The following is a 16,551-nucleotide window of genomic DNA, read 5'->3' on the forward strand; positions in this document are numbered from 1 at the left end:
CTGCTTGGACTTGTGGTGTAGGATCGCTCTTGAACCGCTAGTAGCCGGGGTGGTGCCGGGTGTAACGTACTCACACGTGGGACTAGAGCCAGAGCTCAGAGGAGTAGCTGAGCTGGGCCTACGGGTGGGGAGGGTATGAGTAAAACCGGTCGGGGTGCCCAACACGCGGCCATTTCTGCCCGCATCGAACATTCTCCTGGTGGGGCGGGGGCCTAGTGGGGGCTGCTACGCGGGGGTGGGCTTGTCCCTTCCTCCCCCCTACCCCTTTTTTTCATAAAAAAAAAAAATAAGGGCATCAGTTTTCATGCTGATTACGACAAGAATAAGATTATTCTTCCACTTTTTGGTGTGTTTAAAGGGCAGATAGAGGTAACTGGAAGGAATAAGTTTGTCCTGTTTTGCAGGGATAATCCTGTTCCGCCAATTTGAGAGAATAGAATTCCACCGGCTCGCGCGGTGAGGCGCCAAGTGGGTGCGCTTAGAGAAAGTGGGGGCGATGCGAGAAATTTCTCCAGCGCGCCACCGCGGTCGAGCCTCCCTCTCGCGAAAGCACCAGCAAAAGCTCCGAATAATACCCTTCTTTCTTTCCTCGCAAGCTCCGTGTCCCTTCGGCCAAAGTAATTGGCCAATCCGTTTGCATTTATTCCCGAAAGAGACCACTAACCGATGGCCCCTTGCTATTTTCTGTGACGGGGACACAGACGCTGCTCGTCTCTCCCACTCGCATGGCGGTTCCGAGTGTTTGGTGCCTTCTCGCTCTCCAACTCGTCGTCATGGCCGCGGGCCCGTGCGGGGCTTCGGAGCGCGTCATCTCCCGGATCGCCTTCGGCTCTTGCGCGAACCAGAGCGCTCCTCAGGTACAACTACACACCCCTGGGTGTTCGAAATTTTGTTGTATCTGGATCAGAAGCTCGTGGCAATGTGTGTGATTTTGGCTCCACCTTTTTTTTTTATTTTTTTCAAACCAAGAACAATAGATAGGATCACTATTACTTGAATAAATCGTGAATAGTTCGTGAATAAGTTACGAGATTTGTTAGTTATAGAGGAATTGTTCGACCAAGGAAAATTAGTCCTTTAAAAAAATAATTTTGAAAGAAAAATTGTTCCTACATCTGTTCTATCTGGACTGGATTCCTCACACTAAGCTGCGAGAGAAGTTAACAGAATGCTGATTTCCGTTTTTTTTTTTATATGTTGCGCACTGAAAATTTTAAAGTTTGTATGTAATGTTGTGATTGTTTTTTCATGGTTTTGATGCAGCCCATTTGGAATGCCATAATTGATTTTGATCCTCAGCTTTTTATTTGGTTGGGGGACAATATTTACGGAGACAACAAACGTCCGTTTAGGTTACTTGGAAAGGAAAGGACTATTGGACCGTGGAAGAATGTGGAGAGATTCTTCCCAGCAACAGAGCAGGAAATGCGGCAAAGATACGAGATGGCCAAGAACAACCTAGGATATTCTAAGCTGAGACAGAGGGCTCAGGTAACTTAGCTCACCAACTGATTGAAGTTAGCATTTAAGGGCAACTTTATAATTTTTATTCGACCATGTATCAGCAAGACTCTAGGCTGCACAGGTCATGCCATCGTCCAAGGATGAGGTCAAGGCATGCATGCCCTGATATAAAAAGTCACACTGTCTTTGTTGCACAAGTGCCCAGCTTGCATAAGTCGTTTGTTCCTGTTAAATTACACCATGGCATGCTATATTTAAGCTCTATTAATTAATGCAAACCGTGAATACACTCATTTTTCAAAATATTCAAGATAGAAATCATAAGACAGTTGGTCTAACTGAGCTTTGTTTAAGGATTTGATTTATCTTCACAACATATGAGCTCTGTAAGATAAACCTCTGAAAGATACAACAGGGAACTAAAATTTAAAGTATCTTCTCAGTCTTTCCTCGTAGAAAGTTCAAAACTGGTTCTTAGAGAAACCTCTAACAACTCTCTTTCTGAGAGCTAAATGTCTAGCAACTCCCATTATGGTATATAACATGTGATAGGAGTTACTCAAAAGATAATCTGATTGACCATGAGTTTCTATTAATTACTCTTACAAGAATCTCAAAGAGCATGTATGACGCATCTTAAAGATCATTGCTCCCCACAGTGGCCTTCCTTTTGTCCTGTCAACATGATGGGTTGGCTACCCCATCACATAGAGCATATGCATGCTCTTGAACCAATTCTCAAACATTATAACAAGACAGACGCAAGCATCTGGGATCATATACATGTGAACCTGCAATCTTGGCACATGCAGAAGCCACTGAATCTCACCCTTACATGGTGTGGTATGACATTGCTAGCTTGCACAAATGCACCTAAACCTACAAGGGCATGCCAATGCATGTCTGCAAACCCATCGAGGTCTTTCCATACATGCCCATGCTTGTGGAATTTCGACAATGCATGTTTGAGCAACCTATGCGGATAAATGTACATGTTTACCATCCTGGCCTGGAACCACATGTGGAATCCTTTACTAAATTCACTGTGAATTGACTTGTGACCTGATAGCTCAATTTTCCATACTGGCTTGAATCTGACTTGTCCAGAGTGAGTCAGATTGTGTTTCTCTGGCATCCTACTTACACTCAACCCTGCCGGTCCTCACATCAAGGCTGGACAATGTTTACACTGTATTGAACCCTGAGGTCCAACTTCAGGATGAGGCTATGTGCCAGTACAAATGCACCTAGATAAGGGCTATTAATTGTTTTGGCCCACCACTTGCATAAATATGCTATCACATATACATGGATACTAATATATGCCCCTGTTATACCCAATAATATTTTAGTATGTGATTAATTTATTTTTTTTGTTATATCTACTAGAATGCTTTAAAGTTCAAACTTTATTCACATGAATGTACCAAAAATAGTTCTGAGGTTTTAGACTTTAGACTGTCTGCTAGTTTCTGTATATGGCTTTGAATCTGCAACCATGCCTTATTTTTGTTTGATTACCACTTGATCTCAAGACCTTCCATTGTTATTTTGTGAAATAAGATCTGCCACTATTGGGTTAGTTATGTTAGCATAACACATTTTTAAAACCATGATTATGCTCTATGTTTTATGGCCATGTTTCTCATGCATTCCATGCTATGCAAGTACACTATGATGACAAACTTAGCGTATATGATAATTATTATCTACTTTAATATCCTTTATCTAATCTTGTGCTGATGAAATATATGAATGGTGACACTGCAGCTTCCTGATTCCCAATTTGTTTTCCTTTAGGATTGTTGGATTCTCATCATACTCTTGGATTTTAATTCATTGAGTTGATTTCTGGTGAAAGGTATATGCTTATTCATATGTGTGACAAGTTTTAACTTCGACAGGCCTTTCAGAGCATAGCTGCAAGCTTATTTTGTGATTTTAAATCTTGAACTAGTTTATTCTTATGAATGAAAAATATTAAGCTGGTTTTAGCCAGTTTAACTCTTATGTTGCTATGCGGAAATTTCTACTTATCAAGGGATTTCTGGAAGTTCACCACAATGCTAGTTTAGTTGTACCCATCCATAAAGTAATCCTGTCTAAACATACTCCTGCTATTTGGTTAAAAATTCGAATTGCAATTGCAAACTGACCATAAGTTCTAGCTTTTGTTCCGTAATTAGAGCAGCAACACCATGGTGTATGCAACAAGCATGTAAACTGCAATGATTTCTTTTTCAAAGTACTATCTGATCTTTGCGTTAACTCTTTCAAATAGTTTTCATGTGCTTAGTTTCACTCTTGCATGCTCTGATATGGTTTAGCAAAGTAATATTTCTTTATAATCTAGCTGACAATTTCGATGTTGCTATATATATCTTTAGCTGATTGTTTCTGTACTGAATTGGCCCAACTGGCAGTTATCTTCTCTAGTTTACTGTGCATAGATTTATTGCATCCTTTAATCCTTTTCTCATGTTTTCTTTATGTTGTGGGTTGGATTTTATATCATTAGCATAAATTGAAATTTGCAGGTTATTGGCACATGGGATGACCATGATTATGGATTGAATGATGCAGGGAAAGAATTTAGTGGGAAAGATACAAGCCAAAGGCTTCTTTTGGACTTCTTAGATGAAGCCCAAGAAAGTCCTCGGTAAGCAATTACATAAGAAGTTGTGCACAACCTTTTTATCAGCTTTGCCATATTTGCATGTGTCACATGAAGCAGTCACGTCACATGCCACTACTAAATTGTTTCATGTTCTATATTATCATTCTGTTGTGCCTCTATGCAGATACATAGCCAAAAAAGGAATCTAACATAACCAAAGTGACGGGAAGTTTGTATTCATCAACCTTAACCTGCAAGACTTGTCTCAACTATATGCAAAATGCCAAAGATATTTTTATTGGTTCGGCTTTCTAGGCCTTTGCAAATCTAAAATAGATACCTTGATGGCTTGACTTGATGAATATTTTTTACTGCTATGGTCCAAAAATTCAGCTCCAGTTGTGTCTGCTGAGTTTTGGTTTGGCAGATCACTTTTTTCAGCCATGCTCAAGTTCTGGAGTTTCGGCAAAAAGAATTATAAAATTATGAATTAAGGAAAGAACTGGAGACAAATAAAACAAGCCAAGTTACATATCTAATATGAAATGTCATTTGTGATCTTTGAATTTACAATTTCTGCTTTTTGGGGCTAAAGCCTGAAGGTAAGAAGAACTACGAGAATTTTAGCTGGTGGGAAAAAAAAAAGAACTGTATTACATTCAATTGTTTGATAGCAATCTATTTTTAAGCACCTGAACAATATAAGTATCTATAGGAGTGTAATGTACTAACATAAATTTATATATGAATTAAAACTGACAGAGCAGTTATTGTCATGTCAAGAGTATAGTATAAATAGGGCTACAATTCAATATATCTCATATAAATGCCTCTAAGCTTTAAAATAAGATATACTAAGTACAAGCTTAAATCTTATGAATCTACTATTTAGGAGTCTTGATCTCCTACATAGACCCCTTTTTCTCTCTTGGACAACTCCTATCCTACTTTTTGAAACTCCAATCTCCATTATTCCCATAATAGTAATTTAACTGTGAGACTTTTCTGTGTCTTATATCTTGGACAAGTCTCTTGTATCTTGGACAACTCCAATCCTACTAGACAACACACTTTGCTTCGATTTTTCACCATATAAGGAACAGGTAGCATTAATGAAGATGCATGTTGTCCCTGGTAACTATGATATGTTTTCTAATAACCTGAGTCTTTGTAGACATTAGCAAAAGTCCGATACTGCTTCAGTTGTTACTATTGGTTTTTCTTCTTGTAGGCGAAAGCAAGCTGGTGTGTATGCTTCTTACTTATTTGGCCCCAAGGGGAAACAAGTAAAGGTTTGTCATGGAAACTTTGAAATTTCTCTGATTAAGATGCTGTTCTCATTGTTACTTAGCCATGCTTGTACTATGGCTGCATAAATGGGCAGCCCAAAGAAGCTGCCATCACTACAGGGTCTAGACTCTAGAGAGGGTCAGACGTACATAGTTTTACTTCCATATGTGGAAAGGTCGTTTTTCGAACCCGACACCCAGGTTACAATGGAGCAACCTTAATGTTGCGGCAAATCTCGCCCTCTTTTAATATAGTTACATCATTGACTATATTACTTAGTTAGATATGTATACTGTGATGACATCTTATTCTTTTTTAAAAAATATTCTAGCACTTGAATTTAATTTTGTGACCAGATTTATCATCAACAACTGTTTAAGCTCATCTTTTCATGTATTATATAGCAGTCAAGATCTAGTGATTTAAAACATGAGCCTGTATGCATTATACGATGAATTTGAATCTGTTACTGCAGGTTATTCTTTTGGACACAAGATACCACAGGGATCCAGTGTTCAGTGATGGAACTATACTAGGGGAAGCTCAATGGAGTTGGTTAGAAGCAGAAATAAAGGGTCCTGAATCAGAGGTTACCATCATTGCATCTTCTATTCAGGTAACTACATTATTTATTTCACAAGCAGTGCGGTCCTACAAGGTACATGAATTTTAATAAGTGAAAATAATTCAATCCAGAATTTAGGGTTCAGAGGAGTTCCGGTTATTCCTAACTACTCTCGACTGGTTGACTTACAAATCCAATTCTTCTATGGCATGTTTTCCAGTTTACTATGTTTACATGGAAAATTGCCTTCTTTGTCCAGGTAATATCAAATCTTTCTGCAACTACTGGTCCCATATTCTATATAGAATCTTGGGGACGTTTCCCAAAGGAGAGGCAGCGGTTATATAAATTGATAAACGACAGTAAGGTAAGATGTCATTTTTTTAAAGATATTTTATGCTGTAAGACCTGACTCAGATTTAATTATTGAAACTTTAGTATGATATTGTGATAAGGGTCTATTTAAGTAAGTCGTACTCCCTCAAACTGGCCCCAGTCATACTTACAAGATTATTTTCTAACTTAATCTTGCTGTACCTACAAACTATTTTTTGCCCCATTTCTTACAAAATATGCTGAATCTTTTTTATTGCATGATTTCATAGGCCCACCAGAGTCAATTTAGCTCTGTTTCTAAGAATTTTACCCTTTTTACCTTATAGCTCTAAGACCGAATAGACATGCAGATCCTTTTTTTCAAGAATTTAATTTGACGTGCAACTCTGATACTTATTTCACAGAATATGCTGAAATTTTGTTTTACTTTTACATCTTGCTTTTTCAGGAGCTCATATTTAGCTCTATCAAAGCAGTTCAACTTCATTTCCTAGATTTTGACCCTCTTATCTCTACAGATCTAAAATGATTTGTATGAAAATTAGATTTGTAGATTTGCTTTTTCAAGAATTTAATTCATTTTGTGACTCTGAAGACATTGCCTTTGAATATGCAGAGACATGGAGTATTCTTCGTAAGTGGTGATATTCACTTTGGAGAAATTTCACGCTATGACTGCGGTTGTCAGTATTCACTGTATGACATAACCTCAAGTGGACTTACTCAAGCTGTTGAGAAGGCTGTGCCTCCACCATTAGCTTTTGTTGTGAGAGTTATAGCATGGTTGACACCAAGTACAATGAGAGTTTTTGCCCCAATTTGTAGATACAGATCATGCACATATGGTATGACAGCATATTGGGAGGAATTTTCTTACTCTTGTCCTCAAAAGGAAACTAAAATACATCCTGTTTAAAATATATGTCACATCATTTCTCTCCATAAAGATATTATGTTTTTTGATATTCTCTATAACCTTCCATGGTCTGATATGTTGGCATCTGAGGATTTACACTTTAAGAAATACAGATTTTCAATTTATAATGCATTTTGATTTCTGAATTTGCATTTCTCAAACTTGTATTTAACACATGCAACACAAGCAACATATTAAGAGGCAGGCTATCTGATAGATGGGCTTTGATTCCATCCAAATTATTTACCATAAGATTCTCTTTCTCCTATTTATAGTGCAAGTTGGCAAATACTATTTAGCTTTTGGTTAAATATGTCTCTTTTTTCTTCATCAAGCATGATTGAAGGAGTCTAAAGATGCTGTGTTCATTAAATAAGAGGGTCTATTTTGAAAGTGAGAGTTTTACAGCATGTGCAAACATGCAGCCATGCTGGAACATTAGTATCGTATATATAGCAGTTGTGTTTGAATATCTTAAAGAGTTAAGACATTTCCACTATAAAATGGAGGTTTACTATCAACAAATGTCAAAATAAGATTTCACTATTTTGTTCTGTCTATTGTCCATGTCATTTAAAATCCACCTTCTTTCATCAGACATCAGCTGACTCGGTTTTCTGAATTGATGTGGATTAATGAGTGCTTGATGGATTTTATTCAGGTCGACCAAATTTTGGGGCAATTGAAATAGATTGGGATGCAGTTCCCCAAAGGATCAAAGCTGAAGTGATGGATGAGGATGGAGATCCAGTTATTGGTGTAGATTTCTTGCTCTCTGAGTTGCATCCAAGGAGCATGAACATGACTTACAGAGAGAAAGGGGGATATCAACAACACTGCTCTCTCGAAATTGATCTTCCGTGGATTCTCAGATATCGCCTGGCTATTCTGTTTTTTGGAACTATATCTGGTAAGTTTTCCTTATCATGGGCATTTTATTTCATAACTGGAGCTAGAATCTTAATTTTTATGTGACAAATGTTGGTATCGAGCTCTTATGATCGTATTGAGTTTGCTGTTATCATTTCTCCATACAGTGGCCAGGTGTCCATAGCCTTGTGATCATAGAAAAAGAAAATCTTATAATTATAGGCATTGCCAAACTTATGTTCTCATCATCATTTTATAGTGGCATATTTCTATATCTTTTAACCCTTTATATGGAAAAATAGTGACATATTCAATGCTCATACACATCAATTTGTGCTTCAAAGTTATCCATATTAAGTCCTGGTAATCCATGTTAAAACAACTCTTCAGCAATATGAAGATTTCTCTTTCCAAACACTATGACACTATAAGGCCCTGTTTGGTTAGATAAGTTTTTCAGTATATTTGCACAATTGAATAACTTGAAGTACTTATTCTTCTTTGACACAGTAAAAGTATAACATATGTATGTATGATTTGTGTGTACATGTTTGTTTATATATTACACACACAGAGAGAGAGAGAGAGAGGTCAGCTCCCCCGAAATAGTGAAGTACAAAATATTACGCCTATCAGTCAAATGGAAGACGAGAGCAAATCAAACACTAAAGAAAAATAAAACCTAAAAATTGAAAGAGAGCTATTTTCTTTATGCAGGGACTATTAAAATGACTTTGGGAAAAATAGCAGCAACTTGTTCCTCTTTTTGTCACTAGCAGCACTTCCCTATGGTAATAAGTTATACTTAATGGAACATACAACGTTATCAAGAGGACAAGACTTCCTCACAAAGATTCTGCCATTTCTTTCTCTTCAAGTAGGTTTAACCTCTTCAAAGAGATGAGTATCTATAAAGTACTTTTCTGCTTATTCCTGCTTTATCAGGATGCCAAAAAGTTCTTTGACTGAGCAAAGCTGGATAAGTGTACTTATTTTTATTCCAGGTTATTGGTGAACCATACAGGGCCTAGGGGAGGATATCATGATGTTGTTGTAGATAAAAAAGGATTTGCATATAGGGGCAGGGAAATTTATAGGAAATTGAACATGGCAAGCACAAAACAACATAGGGAGCCTTAGCATTATTCAGAGGATAGTGAGATAAAACTAGATCAGGACTGTAACAACCTTTTGCATATTCAGAGAATGCATTAAATGCTTGAGTTTCATATTTCGTTAACAGATAAAAACCTATAATAGAAATGTCATGAGGATCAAAATCTCCCTTTGGCATTTCATATTTTTAATTTATGAACATATATTTTTTTGTGTCAAGCTGTCAATGATTAGCACTTCTAGCAAAATTTTGTCCAGTCTAAATTGCATCAAGTAAATTTCATTTAATTAATATCCCTAGTTATAAATTATATGCATATACTGATAAACACTTAAAAATCTGCAATATACCAACACTTTAGCTACTTCAAGTTTCTTGAAAAGCATTACATCATTCTTTCTGGACAGCATGTCACACCCATCCATCCTGTAGGGCTGTCAAATTCATGAGCTGTTCATGAGCCAGCTCATGTCTAGCTTGATCTATAAACAGGTGAGCCAAGCTAAGCTATAGAATATAAGTAGTTATGTATATATGTTATATTGAATAAAAGAATTTTTGTATTGATTTATTATAAGTTGAAATAGTTCAAATGAAATAGAATATATTTCAGTTATTGAAATACGATGTAGTTAGATTAGTTATATCAAAGTAAATAAACGAAAGCCATGAAAGACCTCAAGTTCTTATAAAATTCCATAAACTAGCAATTGCGAACCACTCGAGTTCATCTTGCAACTGAATGAGCTGGCTCGAGCTCGGCTTGTTGATACCTCTACCCGTCATGTGACTTAATTTACATAAATATTCTTAGTTCTAAAATCCATATGCATTACTCCAAAGTTGGTTGTTAAAGTGTCTTTTGGATATGTTTTGGTTCTCTAGTTTAAAGTCTATTAGACGAAAGATGGGTTTGGGTGCACAAGTCTATGTAAAATACTGGATGGTTAAGTATCTGAAAGCTCATTTTTGTAGATTTAGTATTTAATATAATTATTATCCTTCCTAGGTTGGAATTAAGTTAAAGTCATACACTAATTACAAATAAAAGCATCATTTTTAATCTCACATTAAATTAAAATATTGAGTTTCTAGTTTGAGAATTTTCCTCTATTTTATGATGGGAAAGATTAGGGCTCAGTCCTGATTACTTTTATATAATATGAAAAAGCTAAATCTGCAACAGAAAGCTTTCTTATGTTTCTGAAGGGGGTTAAGTAAGCCCCTAGCTTGTGCATGCTATACAAATGATGACATGTTGTGTTTGTCTGCTCTGTGCAAGTATTCTTTGATTCTTTGTATGTATGTATAGTGCATTGCTTTTATATTTGCAATCTTAGCATGATATTAACTTCAACTGCGTTTCTTTGACTACTTGTTATATTGAGTCCGTGCGTTCAATTCATTTGCTTCATGAAGCAATGTTTACATTTAGCATTCAGTAAAAAAATGGGCAAGGCATGTCTGACATAGGTATGGTTATAAGCTAGCAGTTACAATATTTGCTCAGCCTTTCTCAGAAAAGAAATACAATATTTGCTCAGCTATGCTTTAATATATGATTGTCCAGTTAGTACGTAGAAACTGTTGGGTGCTGGAATGACTTAATTTGTATGATTCTCTTCCTGATAAAACTGATGGGATCTGTCATACAATAGTGTTCACTATATAATCAATCAATATGATTTATGATGTATCTGTTTGCTCATTGTTCTTTCATTGTTCTCATTTACTGTTTTACTGTTTCAGTTTTGATTGCTGCTTCTGCTCTACTTGCATATATCATTGTATCCATTAGCAAGACATTCATCCAGAAAAGTAAGATTGATTGACAATGCAAGCAGATACTCTAAATGGAAAAATTGGATCTTGATCATCTTGGTTGTCAGTCAAACTTACAAATTCAAATCATTGCAGATATTCTTTGTTTCATGCTGACTGGACAATCTTGTCTTCTCAATACACTGCTATATTTGCATCATAATTTGACTTCAGCTTCCATAACTTTTTTCTCAATGGCATCTGACAATTTATTCCTTTTTTGTACTCTGTATTGACAATACTGATTTTATATAACATGTTAACTTGGATCCGTGCTTATACGGTACAAGCATTGTTTCATTATTTTCCATATTTAATACTTGTAACATTGTCATCTACTGAAAGTAGAAGTACTTCTAAATGTCTTAATGTTGTAGTTTTCATTACTTGGTAGTTGGCACTGACTAAAGACATGACTCTTGTGGTTCCTTTGAGGATTCCATTTATATGTACCTACCAATTGATAAAAGGACGGACTGAAATCTGAAAATTACTGGGAGAGGATCAATTAATGTCTGCATCACATAATCTTCAAGGGACAAACTTTAGCCAGCCCATGAGAGCAAAATAAGGGCAGGAAGAATGGAAACAGAGCGTTTAGGGTTTGAAGTTCTTAGTTTAAAAGCCTGTCACCCTTCAATTACGTATCAAATCATGTAACTATCTGCTAGAAGTGTTGGTTTTGACTCCTAATCTAAAGACCACTAACAAAGTAAAAACAAAAAGCCTGCTCACAGATGCCAAAAGATGCGCGAATAAAATGTGGAAGATTTAGAGCAGTTTAGATGTACAACTTCAATATTTTTTTAAATACTACCAGTAAGGCCTTGAGCAGCCTAGAATTTATACGAAAAGAACAATCCATCTATGAGGGTCAAGAATGTTTCGGTGGAAGAACCCTGAAAACCACAAGGACATAACCAGTCACCAGAACCATTGGAGTAAAGGGAACTTTTAATGGAGGAATTAAACAATGAGGAAGGTGAAGCCCGCATATATATATATATATATATATGACATTATTAACCAAATATAAAAAAGAAGGGAAAAGAGCAAGACTGCCTATTATCCCCATTTCCGAACAAAAGAAAAGATTTTTCCAAGGCAGCTCACCATAGATAAGAAGACAGGTTGCTTATGAGAACAGTGCAGGTGTTACAGAACAAGATCATGAAGTCTATTTCATACCCACTGAAAGTTACAACTGTTCTGCAGTACTGAAAAGGGAACAATAAGTAGCAGTTGCCAGGCACTAGAGAGTGAGCATCTTGGAGGATTTGAACCCAAAAGGGTGGCAGGCAACCAGGTAGAAGGCAACCTTGTCCTTGAGCCTCCTCAGCAGCAGGACCTTCCCCTCACCCCACTCGAAGACCCTGCTCTTGAGAGACACCTTGGACACCACCTCTTCCTCCCCACCTTCCCTTCTTTCCTCTTCCTCCCACTGAAGAGGATAGCTCCGTAGGAACACCCTCCTGCTGTTGTAGTCCTCATCCCTGAAGCTCCTTGTCTTCATCCCATCTTCCTCCATCTTTTCTGACAAAAGCTCTGACACAGAGAGAGCGCGAGAGAGAGGTAGGGTATTAGCATCCATGGTTTGGTTTATATATACAACACATGAGACCCGAGAAGGCGAGCGAGAGATTCTTTTTTTTTTGTGTGTATGATGGGAAAAGAGCGAGAGAATTGCTTTCCCGGCACTCTGATAGAGAACATGGATGGAGTTAACTTTAACTAATAAACATTAAAATATATAAGCAAAAGTGATAGATACCTACGCGTGGCTTTTAATAGATATGCTGCTTGTCGCTCTCTCAAACTTGAGTCAAACTTCAGACAATAATTGAGAAAAAAGATTTAGCGATAGAAGTAAATGCAAGAACAAATGAAGAGATGCGGATAGAAATTTGGTGCTGTGTCCTTCGTTTTGTATGTTAACTTTTATCGAAGACTTAACTTTTATCGGCGAGTCAGTTTCTTCTTGCTTTGTTTTCTCCAAGGTATGGTGCGTACGGAGGGTCTTGATATTTGAATGTCCTTGACCTTGGGCTTCTCCAATCAATGCCTTGTTGTCGTTGGACATGCTTGGTTATAATAATCTTAATAATGGCAGATCATAGAAGAACTAAAACGAAGGCAACCGCCGGTCACAAATTCCAAATCACGTCTTTTTATATGTTGTTTGGTTGATAAACCCAAGAGCACCTCACCACATCTAATAAAGAGAAACAAAAAGGATGCTTCGATTCGAAGACTTCATTTTACATGAATGAATTCTTGCAGCATTGTCTACGAATCTAGATTATTTGCCGCGGTTTATGTCTTTTTTTGTAAAGACTTCATCTGTTGTTCGTTGTATGAGTCACATAAAACAGAGGTCGCACAGTTCTTGAATGCCAAAACTGATTCTCTGAGTTTGGTTCACCCACCCCGCTCCTAACCCAAGTGCTGATGAAAGCAAGATTCGAGCTAGACTCTTTTTTTGATAGATCAAACCTAGGCTCTTGCTACAACCACCATAAAGTTTATAAAAAGGAAACTATAAGTAAAATAATGACATATCAAGAACATGCTGAAACATCAAACAGTAATTGAAAATGGCCGCTGATGAACAAACTAGTAAGGTAAAACACTTCGAAGGCCAAGGTAACAATAATTGAGTAAGCCAAAGTGCAGCTTAGGTCCTCTATTCTGCCTGGCTACATGTTTCTTCGAATGCAGTTTAAATCACCTAAAAATTTAGAAACTAAGCTTCTGCCTGCCATACATTGTAGAGTGTATGTACCAAATGGTGCACTAAAAGATATTCTATAACTATTTACGAATTTCAATGCATCGTAGGAGCATGCTAAAGATCATTTGCCTCATCACCACTCATTTCACCGATGTAGAAGTCAATAATTGGCCATGAACCTGCCTCTATATCAATTCCCACTGTCACAGTAGCCTAGCAAACAGAGCAGTGATTTACCGATGATAAGGTAACATCACTCCATTATAAACGTATACAGCCTTATTGAATTTTAACATCCATCGCCTACGATAGAGCGGGCACAGTCAAAAATATAGACCTGTTTATCATCGTTTCTGTTTCCTATTCTTGTTTAAATCACTGGAACACCACCAGAAAGAAAGAAAGATTGAAGTTAAGGAATAGCATTTACATAAAAACTTTTGCTATTTCGTGCTTTTGCTCTTGCACTCTTTATAGAGCAATAATTTTTCACTTCCGATGGTACTAAAGATTTCATAAATAATTTCAAAAAATAAGAAGATTTCATGTTCGTTGCAGTTCATTTCCCTTCCTGGGTTTTATAGAAGGAAAGCAGAAAAGCCATACCCAACCAATGGACGCCTGCTTCTAGTGCATTTGGAGGTCGCAAGGGAGAGCGGTGCGTTCGCCGAGGGTGGTTGACCCCGGAGGCCGTGCAAGCAGGCGAGGCATCTGCTGCCACCCCAGGAATTGTCGGATATCTCGGCAACCCCGCTGTCTCTGAGTTCTCAATCCATCAAAATGAATTAAATAAGGAAAGCACTCCCCAGGTATCCAGCGAGTTGCGAGAGAGATTTCTAGTTCATTGGTATCCCTCGGATTGGATATCATTTCATTTTATCATCATATCCAAAGAAATAACGCTCTGCATGGACCCATAAGAAAATGATGCGACTCGGTCTTTGCACGCAACCCGACAGAGTCGAGGACACAAACAGTTTTAAGATTCATATACCACAGAACATATCGGAAGGGGGCAGTTTGGAGCATCCAAAGATTGCAACAGCATATCCAACGAGATAGGACAAGTAGATCAAGGTGAGTAAGGCATCTACAAGGTATCCAGAGTGGAAAGAAACCGCCCGCTCCGCTGCTTCAGTTCTCTTCCTGATGAAACGTATGTTCAAGTTGCAACCTGCCTTTGTTTCTGTCAGGAAACGAGAAAGAAACAAGGGACGGGTTTGTCCTCGGAAAGTATTAAAGAAACAAGCCTTGTCCAGCCAGTCGGCACTTCTGGAGTCTCCTTTCCTCCATATTTCTCAACGAAAAAACACCAAAATTTTTTAGTCAGAGTCTGTTATGGAACATGCAAATATATGTAAGATATGTAAGAAAGCACTTTATGCATCAGTCCATCAAGTTGACGGTATTCATGAGTTGTCTATAAAACCAAGATAGCGGCATTGCCTGTCCGCTAAGCTTACATATGGTAATATCACTACAAAAAAATCAGGCATTGCCGATATTTTTTATTGCATATACCAGCATTTATAAGTGTTGGTAGTTTTATTCCCGATGCTTTCTAAAGCATCGTAAAAGTGTCAACAATATGAGCATTGAAAATCAATTTGCCGGGCGCTAATTAGCGTCGGCACTTAGTGACGCTTATAAACGTCGCTAAATTAGCGCCGGCACTTAGTGATGCTTATAAACGTCGCTAACTTTGGACACTTAGCAACGCTATTATCACCTAGAATAACTATTGATAGAATGAATGACGATTGTTTCATACACATCCATAATGAAAAATTATATGGAATCAAAACAGCATGCCACGTGCTGCATGTAGAACTTATCGTTTGGGATAGATTGAACCAATTAGTAGCTAAACCCAGCCTAACACTGCGAATGTCAGAAAGAAATTCGTGATGCTCATCATCAAATGCTTTTCATGCTAAACTATCCGCTGGGTGTCTTAACATTCCATCTGTTGTACGATATTCGTCATGCCATCTCATCGAGGAAGCTGTTTTCGATGATGCATACATCCTTTTCAATTTAGGTATGAGAAAAAAATACCACAAAACTTTGACCGATTTTTTCTTAGTTCATGCAGCATCCACTTCATTCAATAAATCATGCTTATCTTCTTTATGTTTTTCTCATTGTGAAGATCTATATATTCAGTACGACTCTTGGTTAATATTTTTACCGTGGTATAAAATACAGTCATTCGGACAACTGTGTATTTTCTTCTATCCAAGATCCAATTCTTTTACTAGTTTTTTAGCTTCATAAGAAGATGATGACAAAGTAACACCTTCTGAAAATGCATCCTTTAAGAATTGAAGCAACATAGTGAAAGACTTGCTAGACCACCAATTCAAATATTTCAAATAGAATAAATGCACAAAAAAAAATCTTCGTAAAATTTTTACAACCTAGATATAGTTCTTGACCACAATATTTCATCAAGTTATGATATCGAGTTGTGTAATCATTAGATGAATGTATAGGTTCCTTAACATGCATAGAATTAGCAAATATACGCTCATCACCTATTGCAGCTGCTTCTTATCCTCTACTAAAATCTATTAAATTTCTAATACCATGTCTAGAGTATCTCTAAGTAAGCCCCTTATACCATCTTCTCCTACAGGATTTCTTTCCGTGTTACTGGATCTAAAACTAGAAATATGTTCTAAATAGGAGGGTGGGTTCCATGGAGACAGTAATATGGGCTTTCCATAAAATACCCATTCAGTATAACTCTTTATAAAACCATTGTACACTAAATGTTCTTCAACAGTTTTTGAGTGAGGAAAAAATAATTTACATATTTTCG

General features: G+C 37.2%; 1 protein-coding gene across 3 annotated transcripts; it reads left to right on the forward strand.

The window, feature by feature from the left end:
- The first annotated feature begins 324 nt into the window (after positions 1–324).
- LOC103699137 (alkaline phosphatase D) lies at positions 325–15,135 on the forward strand. 3 transcript variants are annotated; one of them, XM_039131399.1, is made up of 10 exons: positions 326–857; positions 1,264–1,491; positions 4,002–4,123; positions 5,313–5,373; positions 5,847–5,987; positions 6,196–6,303; positions 6,889–7,117; positions 7,850–8,098; positions 10,925–10,993; positions 11,093–11,382. In XM_039131399.1, the coding sequence occupies exons 1-10, from the start codon at positions 726–728 to the stop codon at positions 11,230–11,232; spliced, it is 1,479 nt and encodes a 492-aa protein (XP_038987327.1). In that variant the 5' UTR covers positions 326–725; the 3' UTR covers positions 11,233–11,382. The 3 variants fall into 3 exon arrangements, with proteins under 3 accessions (XP_038987328.1, XP_038987327.1, XP_038987329.1); XM_039131400.1 differs by lacking the exon at positions 10,925–10,993 and having other exon boundaries at positions 325–857; XM_039131401.1 differs by lacking the exons at positions 10,925–10,993; positions 11,093–11,382 and adding an exon at positions 14,286–15,135 and having other exon boundaries at positions 327–857.
- The last annotated feature ends 1,416 nt before the right edge of the window (positions 15,136–16,551 follow it).

Source organism: Phoenix dactylifera, chromosome 11, assembly GCF_009389715.1.
Source record: "Phoenix dactylifera cultivar Barhee BC4 chromosome 11, palm_55x_up_171113_PBpolish2nd_filt_p, whole genome shotgun sequence".
Lineage (NCBI taxonomy): Eukaryota > Viridiplantae > Streptophyta > Magnoliopsida > Arecales > Arecaceae > Phoenix > Phoenix dactylifera.